Raw genomic sequence first — 20,623 nt, forward strand, 5'->3', positions numbered from 1 at the left:
GTTTTACTGTTTTAATTTTTAATATTAACAAGTTAACTGAATAAGATGATTAAAAGCTCAATAATCAACATATTTTAATAAACAAAAATGAAGTGATTCTCATAGAACTTAAATCTTAGATAAAGTTTTTGTACTCTTAAAATATTTTCAGTTTCAATAATAGTTCAATTACATTAGCAAAAAGTAGTAACTCAAAAGTCGAACCCCAAAAAAAAAGGTCAATAAAAAATCCACTAACATGTAAAATAATTTATTATAAAAAATTGTATTAAACTTTCAAATAATATACTTATTAGGAAATGTCTTTATTTTTACGGTTCAATCTAATTAAAGTATATTGGCGCCTTAACGATCTCAGTCAATAATGTTAATAGAGACCTGCTATCTGCAATATTTCTGAAAAAAAAAAAAATTATGTAATAATGGATAAAAATATTGTTAATGTATGGTAATGTCATAGATAGATGATATAAGAGGTATTAAAGACTATATCAAATGAGCATCAGATTCCCTACTTGCTTTTATCTGTTTTTAATAATTATTAATAATATATTTATACTGTTGGATGGTGCGGCAGTTCCCAATAATGGAGACCCGTTATTACAGAAAGAAGGTACCGATGTTGGCCGTGACTCACAGGTAAAAGCTCAAGGTCTTCCTGGCACTTCTGAATTATTTGCTAAAATTAAAAATTCGGGATTATTGTCTAGTAGATACGAGACAAACTATTTTATGGAAATAACCATCAAATTTTTGGTAAGATATCTATCATTAATCACGAATTTTTCTGCAATATTTGGTGATAGAAGCTATGGTTCTATTCATAAAAAAATAAGTGATATAGCATCTTATTTAGAATCACGTTCCTCTTACTGTAGTGGAAGAAAAATGTTATTTCAGTTTAAGATCGATGAATTATCTCAATATATTAATGAAGTTACAGACATTAAACTTTTTTCTTCACTTTTTACTGATTCAAATCAAATTTCAAAAGAAGTGATTTTTAATATAGCAGGAAACTCAAAAATTCTAGTTGATGCAGTTGTAAAAATTGTGAAAATACTTCGGGAATTATCATCATTAGAAGTTGATTCAAATCTTAAGCATATTTCGGAATTCTTGGGTAAACTTTCTGATGATTGTCTTAGAATGTTTAATAATTGTATTCGTAAATATTCTCGTATGAGTAAATCACAATTTGAAAGCTTGCTTGCATCAAAAATGGGGAAAATTTTCGAGTCAACCCTTTTAGTTAAATTAAATAATGAACTTGATGATTTAACACATATGAAAACTAATTTTGAGAAGATATTCCAACAAATTCAAGCCTATAATCAATTTTTAGAAACAGGAGAGCCCCATTTTACTAGTGCTGAAATAAAAGAGGTGAAAACTATAATTGAAAACTTTTTTGAAAATGGAGGTTTAGATGAAACATTTATATTTAAAAATGAAGAAATTGTACTAATTTCTCTTGAGTTTTTAGGACTTGCTGCCATGAATTTATCTTTATTTGATAAAACGGGCTATTTTATATTAAAAAATGAAGTCGAAGAAGCATGGAAATCAACAATATCAATGATTAATTATAGAGGAACAGAAATCAGATTGTCCCAAAATGTTGTTTTTGCAATTAGGGAACAGATTAGGACATTAATGAGATACCAGGAATTCTTGAAATTAGATTTCACAATAATGAATTTGGATAAATCTCTCATTAAGAGCGAATTATTACATATTGTGAGCCGCTTTTATGAATCGCTACTTAAAACTTTTGAATTTGTAAAAAGAGAGCAATCAAGAAATAATGGTGGAAGGTATCTTAAAACAATATTTAGTAAATTGGATCCAATTTTTGAAAAAGCATTGGATTTTTATAAAGATACAATTTTAAGTCTTGAACAAATTGAAAATAAATCAAAAAAAACGAGTGGAACTGCGATATCTAGAGGTAGCAAAAGAAGCATGGATAGAGTATTAACTAAGAAAATTATTAGTACAAAAAAAAATTCAAAAGTTAAAGATTCTTCAAAAAAAATTAAAAGAATGACTTTTAGGGCTAAAGAAAAGAAATTAAATAAATTGGAGCATATTAAAACAGGTAAAAAAAGGAAAGGAGTAAGCAATATTAAAATTAAGAAGAAAACAGAAAGGAAAATGAGAGCTCGTATTTTATCAGAGATTCCTCAGTTATTGAGTGTTTCAAGAACAATGAAATCTCAATTATATTACTTAAACAGAACAAATCGCATTGAAATTGCTGCTATTGTTGAATCTGTTTTGGAGGTTTTGGCAGAAATACTTTTTTCTGAGGGTTTATCACATAGAGAAAATATATTAGGGGGTGAAGATTCTTCAGTAATCGTTCGTGCTTTAAGAAGCATTGGGGATCAAATTAATTTTGAAACATTACCAAATTCGGGGAATTTTAATGGAAAAACACAAACTTTAAGGCAGTGTCAAACTCAGAATTCAGCCGTAAAATCAGGTGAAAAACAAAAATTAGGGTTAGAAAATGAAGTTAGTCTAAACCCTAGTAAATCTCTAAATAGTAACAAAAACAAAAGAAAAGCATGCGAAACAGTTAGGCCACTGAAGCAAATTGGCCCTACTATAAAATTATTTGGAGAAAAACCAGTTTTTGCAACACAAGGTTCAAAAACTAAAAAATCGGATGTCACTAATACTAAAGCATCCAATCAAAAATCTATTTTTAAAACTCATTCAAAACATTTTGGGAGAAAAACTAAACCAAAGAAAAATATAGATACAAAAACTTCGTCAGTAAATAATATTAAGGCAAAAAAGACAGTATCTAGCAGCAATTCAGATAAACCGCATATAAACACTTCAAAAAAGCTGATGACAAACAGAATGCCACAAAATCAAAATGATTCTACTGTTTATAGCAATTCAATTGAAAATAGATCACTTTTGATGACACCTCCCACATTTTTTGACCGAGAAACGATTCTTAATATGGTTTCTATGTACAATATAAAATTTCTCAACTTCTCTCACATTTCAATAAGGTCATCCAGCGATTGTATTTTACAAGCTGTAAATTTTTGTTATAATGAAATAGGTCACTTATTTTTTGAAATATTTCCATTTATTACAGGTATAGAAAAAATCATTTTAGAACAAATTATAATTCAAATGATTGTATTATTTAAGAATTTAGTATCAATTTTAATTGCAAAAGACAGAAAAAAATCAAAATCATTTAGAAGGGATATCAGATAGAACAGTAAATGTTTGGTTTTTTTTTTATTATTTATATAAACTATTTTATTTAATACTCGAAAATTAAATTTTCACTTTATTTTCTGAATATTTGATTAAATAATAAATCTTTAATACATGAATAAAAATTAATTATCTAACTTGACTCTGCTTTATTAAGCAACATTATATATATATATATATATATATATTTTATTTGAAACAAATTTGTGTATCCACAAACCCATTTTTTAAAAGCCAGTAGTTTTGTTAATAATGTAAAAATCTTTAGGAGGAATCTTAAAATATATTTAAATAATCAAGATTTATTATTTATTTGAAAATAATTTTTATTTCAATATAAAAAAAAAATATGGCCTTTAAACAAACTATAAATCAGCATTCAATAATGTCTGTTTTTTCAATATAATTCAGTTGGAAATAATATATTTATAAAAATAATTTTATCGATTTAATATTTTATTTGAATTAATGCCATGATAAAATTAATATAAATATTTTGAGTTATTTTGAATATCTGCAAGTATTATTGGTTCGAATATTTCTTTATTTTTTATAATAATTTACCTATTTAATGGTATTGCATTGTTATCAAGCTTTAATTGAACTTTTAAATAAAACACAAACAGAATTTTGGGAGCAGACAAAATTACTTTAACAAAATCTTTATTATTTCTTGTTTTAGATATTTTAACTTATTTACTTAGCACTTTTTTTATTGACAAAAGATACAATGGATTATAATAATAAGAAATAAACAAAAAATACCTAGTGTTAAATTTGAGACTGCTGATTAAATTTGCTTGATTAAGCTATCATAAAATTTATGACAATATATTGTTTTTTACATCAAGTTTAATAATATCAATGAAATGACTGTGCGTGAAAGAAAATTTTTGAATAATTTAAATTTTTGATTATCATTTAAGGACAAAATTCGAGAAGATTATTACGATATATTTAGTACAAATTCTTTCATTATAAAATTTAATATTTTGTCTTTATTTTGTTAAAAGACCAACTTGTAACAAAATTGGTAAAAATAAGAAAATAATAAGAAATTTAAAATACAGAATAATAGTATATTGGAAAATAATAAGTTCAATATTTACAAGTACAATATCAATAGATTATCAATGATAAAATTACATTAATGTGAATTTAAAAGAATAAGTGGTATTTTTCTTCGTTAAAAAGTGAATAATTTATACTTGGATAACCAATATAATTAAAAGCGTTAAGAATATATTTTTTTGCAATTTCTATTGATTTCCTATTTTAAAATAAATAAGATTTATGAAGATTTCAAGAAATCTTTGGAATTTTTGCAGAGAGCTGTTAAAATAATATAGCTTTTAGTTTTAAGGATAAATAAGAATCTAAAAATTATGAGTTCAACTATAAAATCAATTGCAGTGTTTTTTATACAAGAGAATAATGAAATGATTTTATGGTTCTCAATAAATATTGAAAATAAACTTTAATTCAATGAAAGGCAAAAACTTTATTTTAATAAATAATATAATTAGTTTAATATACCAGGTTAGATCTGACTAACTTCAAAAATAAAAAAAAATCAATCTAAATTAAAAACTTTATCAAATACAAAACAAGTCACTTTTTAGAATTATATTATTCAAATTTTCTTGATTGATACAGAGTAACTTATTGATAATTATCTAAAAATAAACTTTAAGTTACTGATTTTTAATTTTTGGAAGTACAATAGTTTTTCTAAATACATAAAATCTCATGGAAATTTAAAAAGTTTTTGAAAATATTTTATCTGAGGTTCTGAAAGATCTTTGGAAAAAGACGAATTATTTTGGAGATTTAATATTAAATATCATATTTCATTGAAAATTATGTTGTTTCTATAGGGTGAGTAAATTTCAAGAAAATATATCTATAACTAAATAGATTATTCTTTTAAAAGCTCATAAAATTTTCATTAATAAAATGAATAAAATAGTAAAATCTAAAGAAAAAAGATTAATATCCAACAAATATATTTAAAATAAAAAAAAGTTGAAATCAAAAGTAAAAGATTCAGAAGAAAAGTTTGAAAAAAAGGAAAAGGTTCAAGCATAAATTTAAACAAAAATAGGGATAACCAGCATTTTACTCAATTATATACTCGAGAATTTGTATTTCAAGATGAATTAAAAGAAATATTAAAAATCTGGGTTACAGAAAATAAATCTATTAGATAAAACAGGAAGAAAATTGAATAAAAAAAAAGTTGTGAATCTTTGCAAAATCAAAGGTTTAAATAAAGGGGAAAGTTAACTGTTTTATAATTTAGCAAATGAAATTTTAAAATATGAAAAATAAAAAAAAAAAATGAAAAATTGAAAGAGTTTAAATTAAGAAAGTCTTAATTCTTTTCTTATCTAAGTTATTTTTCACTTGTTAGATCAAATTCTTGAAGATTATAAAGGCCTAAAAGTTTTAGGAATTTTATAAGAGGCTACCCTAACTACACATCATTTCTGACAAAAATTTGAATTCTGGTAGTGCAACTCATTCTCTCAATTCTAAAATAAAAAGGCTGAGAATATACCGAAAATTATTACTGTTTCTACTAAAGAACTTTTTAGAAAAAGTACTGTATTTTGTTTAAAAAACTTGTAGGGCTGTTCCATGAATAGCAATAGAAAGATAAGGGTCAAGTCGAAATCAGGCACTAACACTCTTAAGAAGCCACTTTCTACCAAAGCCAGATACAAAAAAAAAGACGAGGAAATAAACATAAAAGCTATAAATGTGTAACTGGTTCAAAATAATAGATACGACTAAATATTAAAAAAAATGAATGACTGGATGGACAAAGTTTATAAATTTGTTTCATTATATAATCTCTGTGGGTTTAGGGTCTATATAATTTTTTGAAGCCAAAAGGTCATATTTAACGTTTGGTAGTGAACCAAATGATAGAACAGAAAGTGAGTATAATATAAAAGAATTCCTTTGAATTTAATCGTTAGTTGAAAATTTAGTTAATAAAAACTTATATCAACTGCTTAAACTAGTTTAATATGTATTAATTAAATAAATTCATAAGTTTTTGGTTTATTTAATGATACAAATTTACTTTGTTTTTGTATAAGAATCCATTTATTAGAGTTAATTTCACGATTATTAATTACAAATTACAGTGAAATATAGTATCAATCAATGAATTTAGTAACTCAATAGATCATTAAACTCAAGATTTAGGTACAAATTTTTTGAAATTAAGCTCAGTAAGTAACACAGATATTTATATGGAACTAAAATTGATTATCAAAATAAAAATTTTTTTTTCTAATTTATTTTAATGTATTAATTGTAACTAACTGAATTATGGAATTGTTATCATATTTCACTATGAGAGTGTTAAGAATTTTCATATATTTTCTGTCAATTTTGTTTTGATAGATAGTTTAAACAAATTTTATCATTATTTATAGTAACATAAATGACACACATTCTTGAATTGTTTTTTAAAACGGTATACAAAATTTTTTAGATTGGTAACTCATACCGAAATTTTACCGGCATTAATAACAAAAATTTTTAAAATTATAATACCGGCATGTAATTTATGTGTAAAAATTTCGTAGGTATATAAAATATTAATGATAAACATTAAGTAATAAATAATTATTTAGTGCCGGCATGCAATTTATATGTAAAAATTTTAAATTATTTTATATGCCGGTTATAATGTTGTATTACCGAATAAATATTTATGTGGAATACCGGTGTATAATTTACTTTTCAAAAAAATTTAAGTAGACCAAATACCGGTATTGAATATTATTTTACAAATAAAATTATATTATTCTTATATATATATTTTTTTAATATTTTGATGCTAATATGTTGTTTCTTTTCTAATATATTAAATAATTTTATGATAAAATATTAAAGTTAAATTATTGTAATTTATAAAAAAATGATTGACTATATTTTAAACCTAAACTATTAATTTATGTATTAGAATAATGTATGAAATAATTTTGTTTGTAAAAATCATGCATTTAAAGATTTGATTCTTTTTAATAAGCATGCTTAAATAATTGATTAATAGAAAATTTGACATTTTTGTTTTTCAATTTATTCTGAAATATTAAACTATTTTTAAATTAAATATTTGATTGATTTAATGATTAAAGTGAATAAATATAATTTTTATCAGAGAAACCATTTTAATTCTTATGTAATTAAATGCATTTTGGAATTACATTATAAATATTCATTAAGAAACTAAAATAAAGAAAAATGACATCTAATTCAACAAATAAGTAAATAAAATAAAACATTAAATCAGTTATATTTTTATTAAGAGTGTAGTTTTATTTTAGAGAAAATTAATACACAAAATACACACAATTATTACATAAAAACGTCTTTTTTTTTAATTTAAAAAATATATTAAACAAAATTTTAAAATTTTCAGAAAAAGGTTAACTGAGTAATAATAAATAAATATAAAACTTAACTATAATGAATATTCATAATAGATCTTCAACAACAGATTATTCGTGCTACTATGACTTCAGTAATGCGCATGAGTATTACCAGAAATATGATAATAACATGCTGATCAATCAAAATAATTCACAATATCCAAGCTCGATATATAAAAAAGGACTTTCAGCTCAAGGCCCCAATTTTTTGCACAGTAATAAAATGAATCTTTCTACGGTAAAATTAGATATAAATAATAATGCTCCCGCACTTATGAACACACTAATAGAAAAAAACAAGGAAATAAAAAATATGGAAAAAGAACTCAAAATCATCAACGAAAGTAACATATTTCTTAATAATAAGATTGAAATGTTGAAGATTTTGGCTGCAAATTTTGGCGCGACACAAGAAGATATTGAAGCCACAATGTCAACAAATGACGTATTTTGTATTCCAAAGCCATCTGTTAATGTAAATTATCCTCAAACAGATTCATCATGCGAAAATTTACGCGAAAATATTGAAGATGAGCTTGATGATCTGATAATTAGTGACAAGAACATTGTTAAATTTAATATTGATAATCATATTGAACCACTACAAAATGATCCGGACAAAAAGTCAAAGTCTATATCTAAAAGTACTAAAATTAAGCAACAGAATGAAGCAAAAAATGAAAAAACAGTAGATATAGCCTCAAAAAATTTTGAAAGTAGGTCATCAACTCTCTTTAAAAGCACAAAAAGTTTGATTAATAGTATTCAAGCTCAAAAAGAATCTACCAATAAGTACTTAACTGGTACAAGATTTGGCCCATCTGTGAGACAAAAAGCAATAATGCAAGTTTCAGCCAACAAAAGATTGTTATCATCAAAAACAAAAAATATTTAGATTATTTGATTTTATCTACTGCCTTATTATTAGCCTGATTTGTCAGACGACATGCAAGCGCCAACTTATTTTAGTTTGCTGTATTATTTACAAAGAACATATTATTTTAAAATATATATTATTGATAATACAATGTTTAAACATTTCTAAGGGACTACCCATAAATTACTAAAAATATGAGTCAAACGAGAACTTGATCATAAGATTGAGGATCGTGTGTTTAAAAATTTTTAAAAATGTTTTCTTAATGCTCGCACACAGTATATGTCGTAAGTAATGATTTTATGTAGTTTAAACAATTCCTATACAACTTGAAAATATTATGTGAATTAGATACTCACATTTATTAAGCAAGGAATTGGATAAAATTTGTGCTTGTTTATTTGTGAAATAAAACTATAAATATTCCTGGTTAAATAATCAAGAAGCTAAAGAAATATATTTAGTAAACAAAAAAAATGCACTACAATTACAATACAAGCGGAATGATGCAACCTCAAATGCATATGGTGCAGAATAATCAGCAATTTAATGGAATGCATCCTCAAATGGGTGGAGGAGTTGGTTTTCAACAGTTCTATCATGAAAATGGCATTGTAAATAACAACAGAAGCTATGCTGATAATCTGGGCTATCAACAAGGGAACTTCCAAGTTCAACAGCATATGCCTCAATATTCAATGATACAATCTAAACAACAGCAACATCACCAGCAAATGGGAGAGAGGAATGTGGGAAGAGCAAGAGCTCAAACAAGAGGCCCATTTTCAAGAACAGTTGCAAGTAGGTCTACTACTCCTACACCAATGAACAGAACAAGAAATTCAAAATCAAAAGAGTTCTTTCCAAATGAAGAAATTGGAATGCTATGTAGATCATCCGAATATTCAGAACTAAATAGAAATCCATCATTATCTCAAATTGAAAACAATAACTTCAATTGCGAATACAGCAATTATAATGGCTACCAAGATTTTCCTCAGACCCCAACTGTTGAAGGAAGGTCAGAGCAAATTTCTAAGCTAAATATTATGAATCCAGATCAAATAATGGTCCAAAAAATGAATGCTCCTTTGGAACCAACTCCCACTCATGTCGCAAGAATGAATAAAATGAAACTGATGGGATTATTAAACAATAACAATACTTTTATGCCTCAAATGACTCCAACTTCCTCAGGAAAGAATCATTTTGGAATGAGAGATAACCATTTAATTTCACGACAATCATCTTTTCCACCTCATTATCAAGAAAAATATCCACCAAAGTCTACAAGTAATTCAAATAATACACCAGCTGCTTTTAAAGATAGTTCACCAAAAGTACTTGGATCATACGTTTCAAGACAGTTGGAAGAGGAAGTAACAAGGTTGAGATATTTGGTAGATACTCAGACAAAGAAGATTTCAGCGTTAGAAATGAGAAATAAGGAACTTGAGAATGAATTATTATCAAACAGAAATTATCAACAGATGTACCAAAACTTGTTAGAAAAAACTAATTTGAGTAATCAGAATGAGGATGAAAATAAAACTGAAGACAATGAGGAGCAAGTAATTAATGAGAGTTTTGATGAGAGAGATCATACTGAACCAGAATGTAATGTTCAAAAGCAAAAAGCTGCAGCAAATGAAGTGAAGTATTTAAGGCAGTCTACTGAAAAAGGAGCTTCACTGTTTTCAAATATCCATCAATTTTCGGCAGAATCAGCGCTAAGAAAGGCAGGAGTACCTCCCGGTAAACCTTCATATGTTTATAGGCCACCAGGAAATGCTGAAATGATTGACATTAAGCTTGCAGAATTCCATAACTCACGAAGCTCACTTATTAGATGGTCAAAAGTAAGTAACACAATATATCTATTTGGTACAACTCAAGTTCAATTAAGAATTTCAAGAGGAAATCTTCTTGCAAAGCCAGAATCTTCTGAATGGGGAAATGGGAGTTTTTGGCCAATCGAAAAGTTTGTTTCTGTTTTTGAACCAATTGAGAGAGCAAAAATGCCAAACAATTGATTCATTGATTCTAAACCTGCCAATACTTAATTTAATGAGTGAGATTATTATAGTAAATATTATAACTGATTAAGTTGTTAGTATTTCTCATTAGATGAAAAGTTATTTTCAATTTAATAATTTAAATTTTATTGCATTTTTTATATTTTAGAGGCATGCATTAACCAAAGAACTCTTACCGCCAATATTTTTTTTTAAATTTATAATTAAAGTAATATTAATGAAATGTTAAATTATACGTATCAAGCTTTAGAAATAGAATAATTAAAGGATGTTTTCCACTGCAGTAAAACTAGCAAACTTGGATGACTATCTAGAATCCTCTCAAGATTGTATAGTTTCACTTTTATCAGACAAAGATGATTCTAAGCCAAGAATTGCAGTTATGAGGCCTGCAAAAACTGAACATAAAGAGAGTGGTAACAAATCTGAGAATACTGAAAAGGCTACAGTAAATTTAGCAGATTGTCTTGCTTGTAGCGGATGTGTAACTTCTGCAGAAACTAAATTATTACAAGACCAAAATGTCACCAGATTTATGGATCAGATTAAACAAAAAAAAATGACTGTGATATCAATTTCAAATCAGTCATGCTCTTCTTTTGCAAACCAACTAAATTGCGATTTAAATACAATTCAGAGAAAGTTTTCGGGATTATTTAAGCATATTGGGGCAAAATTCGTAATGAATTCAACTATTTCAGAATATATTTCCTTGTTAGAAACAAAATACGAGTTCATTTCAAGATACAAAAAAAATTCAAATCTCCCAATGATTATTTCACACTGTCCAGGGTGGGTTTTCTATTCTGAAAAAAGCTTAGATAATTCTGTTATACCTTTATTGAGTAGGGTCAGATCAGCACAACAATTACAGGGAATTTTGATTAAAACATTGACTCTTGAAATATATAATCAACTGCTATTTCTGTATAAATTTAGATTAATAAATCCCTATCGAATAAGGAGCATTAAATACACCTTTACAAAATATGATGAATTTGTCGATCAAAAAGATATCTTTCATGTCGCTATTATGCCTTGCCATGACAAAAAACTTGAATCAACAAGAAGTTCTCTTTCTATAAAATCACTTGATGAAAATTCCACTTTTCCTGAAGTTGATATAGTATTGGCAACATCAGAAGTTGAGGAATTAATAAATTTGGCAGGATTTAATTCTTTATTGGATGTTCCAGAGGCTCCACTAGACAACCTTTGGCTTAATCAAAGTTTTCAAATAACTAGTAAAAATGATCTATCTCTTCTAATAACTGAAAATAATACAAATAATCAAATATTGAATCAGTTCTGTTGGCTAATTCCTTCATATTATAACTCAAACTCGGGTGGATTCTGCGAGTATATTATAAGGAGTGCTATTAAAGAGCTCAGTGGAGAGGATATTGACAAAAGGATTAAGCTCCCATTTAAAAAGTTAATCAACGATACTTTTGAAGCTGAATATAAAGAAAACAATGTTAAACTAAGATATTGTCTTGCTTATGGATTTAGAGCAATTCAATCTATTTCCAGGAAACTTAATTTGCAAAAAAACGCAAGTCAGCATATTCAGTCTATAGGAGGTATGAGTAATGATGTAAGCTATCATTTAATTGAAGCAATGGCATGCCCAAGCGGATGCATTTCTGGTGGAGGACAGATTCTTTTAAAAAATAATGGAAAAGATGATAGTAGCTTCGAGGTAGAAAATATAAGAAAAAATATCAAATTTATTGATGGCGTTCAGGAAACTTTCTACAAAGGCATTGAATTAAATAGTAATCGAGATATTATATTACCAAATGAAATTCCAATTGTAAATATTTTGTATGATTACTTAATTAAAATAGACAAGCAAATAGATACTAGTTTTGATCCCAAGCTTCCATTTCTTAGGAATGATTTTGTATCTATTGGTGAGATTCCAACAGCATCTTCGTTGAAATGGTAAATATTAATTAAAACATTTAATTTGGCGCCAAATTGTAATTTAGACCAGTAATATTGGCTACAATTGACAGTGTGACAGTGTGGGGTACAATAGTTGAAAGCTCATCCAAAACTTTGAAATTACCGAATAATATTAATTTCCTATATTTCATAAAATTTACTCCTTAAAATAATAATTCAATTCTTCCTCTATCTAAAATATTCTCTGTTTAATGCTCATTAAAAATGACTCTATTGCAAGTAATTAGGAAAACAAAAATGAAGGAGAAGGAAATGAGAATTTTAGTGCTCGGATTGGATAATGCAGGTAAAACCACAGTAGTTAAAAAGTTTGCTGGCGAAGATATTTCCAAAATACAGCCAACACTGGGTTTCAACATTAAAACGCTAATTCATGGTAAGTACAGACTAAATACTTGGGATATTGGTGGTCAGAAAACTATTAGAAGTTACTGGAGAAATTATTTCGAAAGCACAGATGGGATCATTTGGGTTGTTGATTCAACTAATATAGAAAGAATGAATTTTTGTAACGAAGAACTACACAGACTTCTTTCCGAAGAAAGGCTTTCTGGAGCGTCCTTGCTGGTTTTTGCGAATAAACAAGATTTGTCAAATGCATTAAAACCTGAAGAAATAGCACATGTAAGTTTTCATCAAATTTAATTTTGAGAATATAATTTTGTTAGGCACTCGATTTATCCAGCATAAGTAACAGACACTGGAGAATTCAATCTTGTTGTGGACTTGATGGACAAGGTCTTAGTGAAGGAATTGACTGGATTGTAAACGATATAGCTGCAAAAGTATTCTTGTTAGTCAAAGAATCTAATTAATTGATATTTAAAAAAATATCAGTACAAACAATATAAAAATTATAGATGATTAAACTAAGATAAATATTCCGATATTAAGTGGTAATTTACAGTTTGTTATTAGTTATATCAGACATTCTCATGTAAATTTTTAATTTTTTACTGCATTGATTGGAATTCCACTGATAAGGGTTCAGCTTGATATCCTTAGCCATTAAATCGGTATTTTCTTTATATTTAGTGTATAGTCTTTTCATTATAATTTGCTCTCTTTCTCCAAGTCTCTCTGGAATTGAATTATCTTGAAAAGCTGGGGGTAAAGTATTCAATATAACTTCTGGATCTAAAGACTATAAAGATTACAAACAAAAAATGTTGAAAAATTAAAAAAAAATATTTAATAAAGTTACAGAATTCGATTTTGGCTACGATAACTTACTTTAAAATTCTGGTTAATGGTTTTTTTGTTGTCCCAGACAGAACGCAAATTCCTATCTCTTATTTGTTTTTCCAAATCTACATATTTATGTTTATTGCTCTTCGTTCTTCTGCTTACTTTTCTAAGTGTTCTTCTTCTACTTAGTTTAATTGCCATTATATTAAGTAACCGAACACTTCCTTTTCTACTTTATCAATTAATTATTCGTTTCATTCACCTTCCACTTTGACATTTACCTATTTAGGCGCCAAACAACCGGTATAGTTAAAATAGTGATGAATCGGCGCCAAATCATGTAGATTAACCAAATTCCACACAATCATTAAAATTTAAAAATAAAGGAAAACTGGAGATTTAAACAAAGGTATCGCAACAGTACACTTTAATGTTATTAAAATGCCCTCTATATATGGATTAATGAAATTTTTTGTTGGGTTTTGCATTCCAGCATACCATTCAATGTTTGCTTTAAAGACCCAAAATCAACATTTAATTAAAATATGGTTAACATATTTTTCAACTGTAGTCTTTTATGAACTAATTCTATCATTTATTTTTGATCCTATCTTTAGGGTTATAGATCCCAGACTTATATATTTCAAGACTTTATTTGTTATTCTGTATATTTTTCCAGAAACTGGATTTCAGGAATCATATCTCATTTTTTTCAGTAAGTACTTAAACAAATTATGTATTTCAGTTTTCGAATACATTAAGGGAGTTTTATCTTTAAGTCCAGATTTACCTGAGGAAACTTCACTCTCAAACTCTCCAGTTCCATCAATACCTGAAGAAGGAGATATCAAAGGCATAGCAGATTCGAAAGAATCTATTTCAGAGGGTACTACTCTTGCTCCGAGCACTCCAGTAGGAAAGATAAATACAGATTTCATTTTTTCATAGGTAAAAATCTAATTATAATGCACTATAATATGATAATATAAATCCTATTACTAAAGTAGCAGATAGCCCAGAAATTGCTTTGGTTAATTTCAATGTTGACATACTATCAATAAAATTTCTAGATGAGAATGTTGAATTAAAAATAGCTCTTTTTTGAGAAGATATTACAAATTTTTTAATTGTATCTTTAAAGTGACAATTTGATGACTCTAACAAATTCAAATTGCTACTATATTTTTTTAATGTATGATTAAAAAGTGAACAGTTTAAGAATTTTGAAACTCTTTTATTCAAAACCTGTTTTAAGGGTGTCTTTAAATCGATGTAATTGAGGATTAGGCTTTCAATATCCAAAGTAATAACTTTTTCAATATTTGGGAAAAAGAATTCGTTTACATAGACGTGTTTTATATCTATTTTCCCGGACTTATATTTTATTTGGGGAGTAGATTTAAGATGATTTATTGAGTATTTTCCAATCAAGCTAATTATAGGCATTAGCTTATTTCTATTTAAGTTTTTAAAATCTGCCAAACTGAAGTGTGTGAATCTGTCAATTGAAGCCACTCCTAATTCGCTCTTATAATGTTTACTATAGGAGCTCTGACCTAAACTGGAACAACCTATTGCATAAACATCTTCGAGATCCAAGTGATTATGCAGTGTCGATGCCTGGCAAGTCTCTGATATAATAAAGATTTTTTTGAATCTCTTTTGAGTTTTCATTTCTTTTATTGCATTCGAAAGTTCGAGAGATGTCATTTCTTCAAAATCCTGGAACTTCAGAAATCCATCTCCACCATGCCCTGTTAAAAATATAAATATATTCGAATTCTCATCTGAAAGAAGTCTTTTCTTATTTGGAACGCTGATATCGTGTTTGCCTGTTAATACTCTTATAAAGTTTGAAACTGTAACTTCTTCCTCCTTGTAGTCCGTATCCGCACATTCCATTGTTTGCGTATAATTGTTTAAGTTATAAAAGAGATCATAGTCTTCGCTATAAACTCCTCCTGGAATTGAATTTCTAGTGTTACAAGGAATATTTTCTGCCAACATTAAAATAACTCTATCATCTTTGAAGCCGTTTTGTCTCAGAAAATTGTAAAAACTTAATGCATTTGTATTATGCCTATAATTGTGCCAGTATCTGGAAGTTGAAACTATAACTGCCCAATTATTCCGGTTTTTTAATTCAAGAAAAGAAAACTCACATATTTCAGTTTTTGTGAGATATTTCTGAAAAAGGAGTTTCAAATTATATATTAGTACAAGAACAAAAACTTTCAAGACCCTCATATTATAGTTATAGAATTTTCATTATATTTAATGACTATCCTATTATTGAACCATTGCCAAAATTAATTATTATACTAACATGACTACATTCTTTTGCTCATCTTTATTAAGTGGGGAGATTTACCGCCTGTGGTTAATTATTAAGGTAAATGTACTACAAGTAATAAGATGTTTGTGTGATTACAAAAGAATTAGTATATATATTTTTTCAAATTAGAACAGAGGATTATTTAAGTTAATCTTTACTTTTGAATACAATGAAATCCACTAAGAAAGTTGCAGTTTTGCATCTTGATTGTGGAATAGGAGGTGCAGAACAACTAATGGTCTTGGCATCTCTGGCATTACAGAGTTATCAATCTTCCAGTGAAAAAATTGAGTTAACAATGTTTACTTCTCACCATGATAATTCTCACTCATTCTCAGCCACAAATGATGGCAGGATCAAAGTAATAGTCTTTGGGAACTGGATTCCAAGGTCACTTTTTGGCTATGGAACAACATTATTTTCGTATATTAGAATGACATATATTTCTCTTAAAATGTTTTTTTGTGTATTTATGGCATCATTTTCATTTGAGAGAACAAAGAGGTATTATGATGTAATTCTGAATGATCAAGTAAGCGTAATTAATCCCATTTTAAAATTGATGACAAGAAAGTTAATATTTTATTGCCACTATCCAGACCAACTATTGGTTACGAAAAAAGGGGGCTATCTTAGAAATCTATATAGATACTTTATGGATTTTCTAGAGGAATTTGGGATGCGATATTGTGATTACGTATTTGTAAACTCCATTTTTACCAGAAAAGTTTATATAGAAACATTCAAAGGATTGATTATTGATGCAGCTAAATATCCTGTCACTTTGAGCTATCCTGAAGTACTTTATCCTCCTGTAAATCTGGAAGATATTCCTTCAGAAGAAGAATGTGAAAACTGTTTTTCAAATTCAAAAATCCCCCAGCAATTAAACAGAGCACCAAATGTACCATTTTTCTTGTCACTAAATAGATATGAAAGGAAAAAAAATATTGAACTAGCAATTAAATCATTCGCAATACTACGCGAACAATGCAAACTAGGAGAAAAACTATTTCTTGTTATTTCTGGTGGTTATGACAAAAGAGTTAAAGAGAATATTGAGTATTTTGAAGAGCTTCTAAGCCTTGCTAATTCTTATGCTTTTAATGTTTATATTGGGAATGAATGTATTGAATCAACTAATTCTTGTTTCTCAGTTGTTTTTTTAAAAAGTATTTCTGACTCACTTCGTTGGTCTTTACTAAGAAAAGCAATTGGACTTCTTTACACTCCTGAAGATGAACATTTTGGTATGGTTCCATGTGAAGCCATGTCTGTGGGTACTTCCGTTATTGCATGCAACTCTGGCGGGCCCACAGAAACTATAATTAATGGAAAAACAGGCTTTCTTTGCGAACCAAATCCAGAAAGTTTTGCAAATAGGATGAGCGAGCTCATTAAGATAAATAAGGATAATATAGAGAGTTCTGTCTGGAGCAGTTTATGTAAAGAGAGGATTGCTGCATTATTTAGCCAGGATATTTTTCAAAAGAGACTTTGTGAAGTAGCCTACTCAAAACTAGAAGCAAAGCCAATGGCATTCAAAAAAACAAAATATCTGTAACATTTGAAAGTAAATCTACGCAATTTTAGAATCTAATATAAAAATTTATATGTAAAATTTAACGGTTCAGTATTCTTTCGATTAAAACAATATATGAGGAAATAAACGAGCTTGAGTAAGGCATAACCTCGCAAATGGACCTTTTCTGTACTTTAGTTAAAGTACTTCTAATTTTTTCATATATAATTTTTTTAATGTTTGCATTGTGGTTAGTTGAACTCAGTGAAAATAAGCATCGCCCTATTAGTTTACACAATATTATTAATGTATCATCTTCTAAATTTATTCTGATTTTTGACTCATTTCCAGAGATCTCTCTTTTTTCAAAATTTATAGATGTGAGATCAATAGGTATTAGTTCTTGATTTGAAAGAGAACTACAAAGCCCCAAGATGATCCAAATATAAGTTAAGGTATTATTGAAATTTAATTTATAGATGATTAGAATGCAGATTTGCACAAGAATGGTTTGGTCTTTGTGGCCTATAGGGGAATTGAAATGATTATCTCTATCGAAATTTTCAACAAAATTGACGAACTTGTGTTTCTTCTCTAACTCTCTATTTTGCTTAAATAATTTTAATTTATTAGCACCTAAAATGGCTGATGAGCTCAAATCGTCCTCATGTAAATATAGATTAAAAGAATCTGAATTCAATAAATCAACATTTCGACTACAAATCCTTAATAGAATCTGTTCAATTCCATCGTACTCAGGTCTCAAAATTGAATTATCTAAGTCATCAGAGCTTAGGTGACATTTTGGAATTGATGATACAGTACAGAGAGCTCTGGTTAAATAAATCCATAGAAGTATAGCTAGAATAGGAGACAAAACACTTTCCATAATATTCCTACTTCCTGTAAGTAGTCTATCTATTAATAACAGTCTCTTATCACATTTATCGCCTTTACTAAGTATTAATGCTTGTGCAAGTGTAGAGAAAAATTTATTTGATTTTTCTTCATTTGAAACCAAATTAGTAACCATCTTCAAAAAATCTGTACCATCCAGGTTTAATAGCTCCTTAGAAAATTCTAGGCACATCCTCCTCTTATCATCCATGGTTTCATTTGCACGGTTTGCATAAATGTTATCAATTAATCCCAATATAGTTGTGCTCATTTGAATATTAAAAATATCAAATTTAATCAAGAATCATTTCATGAAATAACCAAATATAAGATGCAATCTACTTATAAAAAAGTTAAAGATGCAAACATAATGGTGCAAATAGCACCTTTTTAACTAAAAATAATTTTTAACAAGAAAATCAAGTGTGGCGCCACCCCACAGATGTAAAAATTGTTACAATATTCAAAGTAATATAATAATTAAAGAAAATATTTGAAAACTTTCTAATCACCTTGGAATCATTAAATATCTAAACACCTAATTAGCTATTGATTTGATTGTTTTCTTATTATCCGATGGGATCTTGTTTTTTGACCTCAAAACTTTGAGTTTTCTCTCACGAACCTCTTGATTTTTCTCGTTGAATCCAATTTCTTCCAATAATAACAGTGCTTTTTGCTGGGCAATAGTGACCCTATTCATATTTTTCAGTACTTCATTTTCATCGAGCTTCAAAAGCTCCATTTCTTTCTTCATTTTACCTTCAAATTCATATACATATGGTACGTCATGTTCTGTTACAAAAGAAAGAGAAATACCAGATTTATCTGCACGACCAACTCTACCAATTCTGTGAATATAATCTTCGAAGGATCTTGGGAAATCATAATTAATGACAAATTCAACGTCAGGTACATCCAAACCTCTTGCAGCAACACCAGTAGCTACCAACAATTTGCTTGTTTTGCTCCTAAACTTTCCGAGAGAAGCAAGTCTTCTTCTTTGATTCATCAAACTATGCAATCCAGTAACAGAATAACCCATTATTTCTAAACAGCTTGTTAGCATTTGGCACTGTTGTTTCGTGGCTGTAAAAATTATTCCCTGTTTAATTATCTTATTCTGATCTATTACTTGTTCTTTGTTTTTTTTAAATTTTTTATTGTTTCTGACACCAAACGTTACATTTTCGTCAACATCCTCCTGGGATTCCTCGAAAAAAGTTGAATTTTTCTCAAATTTTGCCTTATCTACAGAATCGATATTGAAGAAGTGAACATTTGATAAAATGTGATGTAAATAAACAAGTCTAACTCTATGATTCAAAAATAAATACATCTGTCTAATCTTCTCAACTGGTGAATCATCCGGGTTTTCATTAATTATTATCATCGGAAGCTCTTGTGGTTTCTTTTTTTTCAGGTCTCCTTCTTTAGCAGTAACAGAATAATTATTCGCAATCTCTTTAATAGCATTTGTTAAAGTAGCAGAGAAGAGTAAAGTTTGACGCCCAGTATATGACTTTGGGAGAACAGACAATATAGGAAACATATCATCTTCAAGAGATTCACTTAATAATCTATCAGCCTCATCCAATACAAGAAATCTCAAATTTTTCATTAAATCGCTTATATTACTCCCAGGGTAGGAAATTATTGATGTCAGCCTTCCTGGGGTTCCTATTAATATATGGGGTCTTTTTTGATTTAGTATGTGTATCTGTTCAGATTCGTCAAATCCGCCGGTCAACACCTGACAATTTGCATTTACCTTATTACCAAAAACCTGAAATTGATCTAATACCTGATATGATAATTCTCTTGAAGGTACCAAAACCAAACCAAACACTGAAAATGGATCTTCTGCCAGAATTTGTAGTATCGGTAAGCAATAGCATAAAGTCTTTCCACTCCCAGTTGGAGCATTTCCTACAACATTCCTTCCTTTTAATATATATGGAATACTTTTGGACTGAATTGTAGTTGGAGTTTGTATTTTTAACAAGTCACATGTATCTTGGACCCACTTATGAAGTCCTAATTTTAAAAATTCCATTTCTCCATAATGATTAATAAAACTCAGCAAAATTTGTTTTT

General features: G+C 27.9%; 11 protein-coding genes across 11 annotated transcripts; 7 read left to right on the top strand and 4 right to left on the bottom strand.

The window, feature by feature from the left end:
- Positions 1–495: 495 nt before the first annotated feature.
- cubi_00012 (uncharacterized protein) lies at positions 496–3,246 on the top strand (the record flags this gene model as incomplete). Its single annotated transcript, XM_029017026.1, has 1 exon — positions 496–3,246. One exon carries the CDS (start codon positions 496–498, stop codon positions 3,244–3,246), a length of 2,751 nt encoding a protein of 916 aa, XP_028875605.1.
- Positions 3,247–7,737: 4,491 nt separating this feature from the next.
- cubi_00013 (uncharacterized protein) lies at positions 7,738–8,595 on the top strand (the record flags this gene model as incomplete). The annotated part of the gene is made up of 1 exon (XM_029017027.1): positions 7,738–8,595. One exon carries the CDS (start codon positions 7,738–7,740, stop codon positions 8,593–8,595), a length of 858 nt encoding a protein of 285 aa, XP_028875606.1.
- A 458-nt stretch (positions 8,596–9,053) lies between these two features.
- cubi_00014 (uncharacterized protein) lies at positions 9,054–10,610 on the top strand (the record flags this gene model as incomplete). Its single annotated transcript, XM_029017028.1, has 1 exon — positions 9,054–10,610. One exon carries the CDS (start codon positions 9,054–9,056, stop codon positions 10,608–10,610), a length of 1,557 nt encoding a protein of 518 aa, XP_028875607.1.
- Positions 10,611–10,881: 271 nt separating this feature from the next.
- cubi_00015 (NARF-like protein nuclear prelamin A recognition factor) lies at positions 10,882–12,564 on the top strand (the record flags this gene model as incomplete). Its single annotated transcript, XM_029017029.1, has 1 exon — positions 10,882–12,564. One exon carries the CDS (start codon positions 10,882–10,884, stop codon positions 12,562–12,564), a length of 1,683 nt encoding a protein of 560 aa, XP_028875608.1.
- Positions 12,565–12,836: 272 nt separating this feature from the next.
- Positions 12,837–13,399, top strand: cubi_00016 (ADP-ribosylation factor-like protein 2; the record flags this gene model as incomplete). The annotated part of the gene is made up of 2 exons (XM_029017030.1): positions 12,837–13,208; positions 13,253–13,399. 2 exons carry the CDS (start codon positions 12,837–12,839, stop codon positions 13,397–13,399), a joined length of 519 nt encoding a protein of 172 aa, XP_028875609.1.
- Positions 13,400–13,485: 86 nt separating this feature from the next.
- On the bottom strand, positions 13,486–13,973 carry cubi_00017 (uncharacterized protein; the record flags this gene model as incomplete). Its single annotated transcript, XM_029017031.1, has 2 exons — positions 13,486–13,721; positions 13,808–13,973. The coding sequence occupies 2 exons, from the start codon at positions 13,971–13,973 to the stop codon at positions 13,486–13,488; spliced, it is 402 nt and encodes a 133-aa protein (XP_028875610.1).
- A 240-nt stretch (positions 13,974–14,213) lies between these two features.
- Positions 14,214–14,720, top strand: cubi_00018 (uncharacterized protein; the record flags this gene model as incomplete). The annotated part of the gene is made up of 1 exon (XM_029017032.1): positions 14,214–14,720. One exon carries the CDS (start codon positions 14,214–14,216, stop codon positions 14,718–14,720), a length of 507 nt encoding a protein of 168 aa, XP_028875611.1.
- Positions 14,721–14,732: 12 nt separating this feature from the next.
- Positions 14,733–16,019, bottom strand: cubi_00019 (glycosyl transferase; the record flags this gene model as incomplete). The annotated part of the gene is made up of 1 exon (XM_029017033.1): positions 14,733–16,019. The coding sequence occupies one exon, from the start codon at positions 16,017–16,019 to the stop codon at positions 14,733–14,735; it is 1,287 nt and encodes a 428-aa protein (XP_028875612.1).
- A 257-nt stretch (positions 16,020–16,276) lies between these two features.
- Positions 16,277–17,671, top strand: cubi_00020 (ALG-2 like alpha-mannosyltransferase; the record flags this gene model as incomplete). Its single annotated transcript, XM_029017034.1, has 1 exon — positions 16,277–17,671. The coding sequence occupies one exon, from the start codon at positions 16,277–16,279 to the stop codon at positions 17,669–17,671; it is 1,395 nt and encodes a 464-aa protein (XP_028875613.1).
- Positions 17,672–17,729: 58 nt separating this feature from the next.
- On the bottom strand, positions 17,730–18,797 carry cubi_00021 (uncharacterized protein; the record flags this gene model as incomplete). The annotated part of the gene is made up of 1 exon (XM_029017035.1): positions 17,730–18,797. One exon carries the CDS (start codon positions 18,795–18,797, stop codon positions 17,730–17,732), a length of 1,068 nt encoding a protein of 355 aa, XP_028875614.1.
- Positions 18,798–19,064: 267 nt separating this feature from the next.
- Positions 19,065–20,582, bottom strand: cubi_00022 (ATP-dependent RNA helicase; the record flags this gene model as incomplete). Its single annotated transcript, XM_029017036.1, has 1 exon — positions 19,065–20,582. One exon carries the CDS (start codon positions 20,580–20,582, stop codon positions 19,065–19,067), a length of 1,518 nt encoding a protein of 505 aa, XP_028875615.1.
- Positions 20,583–20,623: the final 41 nt, after the last annotated feature.

Source organism: Cryptosporidium ubiquitum (assembly GCF_001865345.1).
Source record: "Cryptosporidium ubiquitum isolate 39726 chromosome Unknown contig_11, whole genome shotgun sequence".
Lineage (NCBI taxonomy): Eukaryota > Apicomplexa > Conoidasida > Eucoccidiorida > Cryptosporidiidae > Cryptosporidium > Cryptosporidium ubiquitum.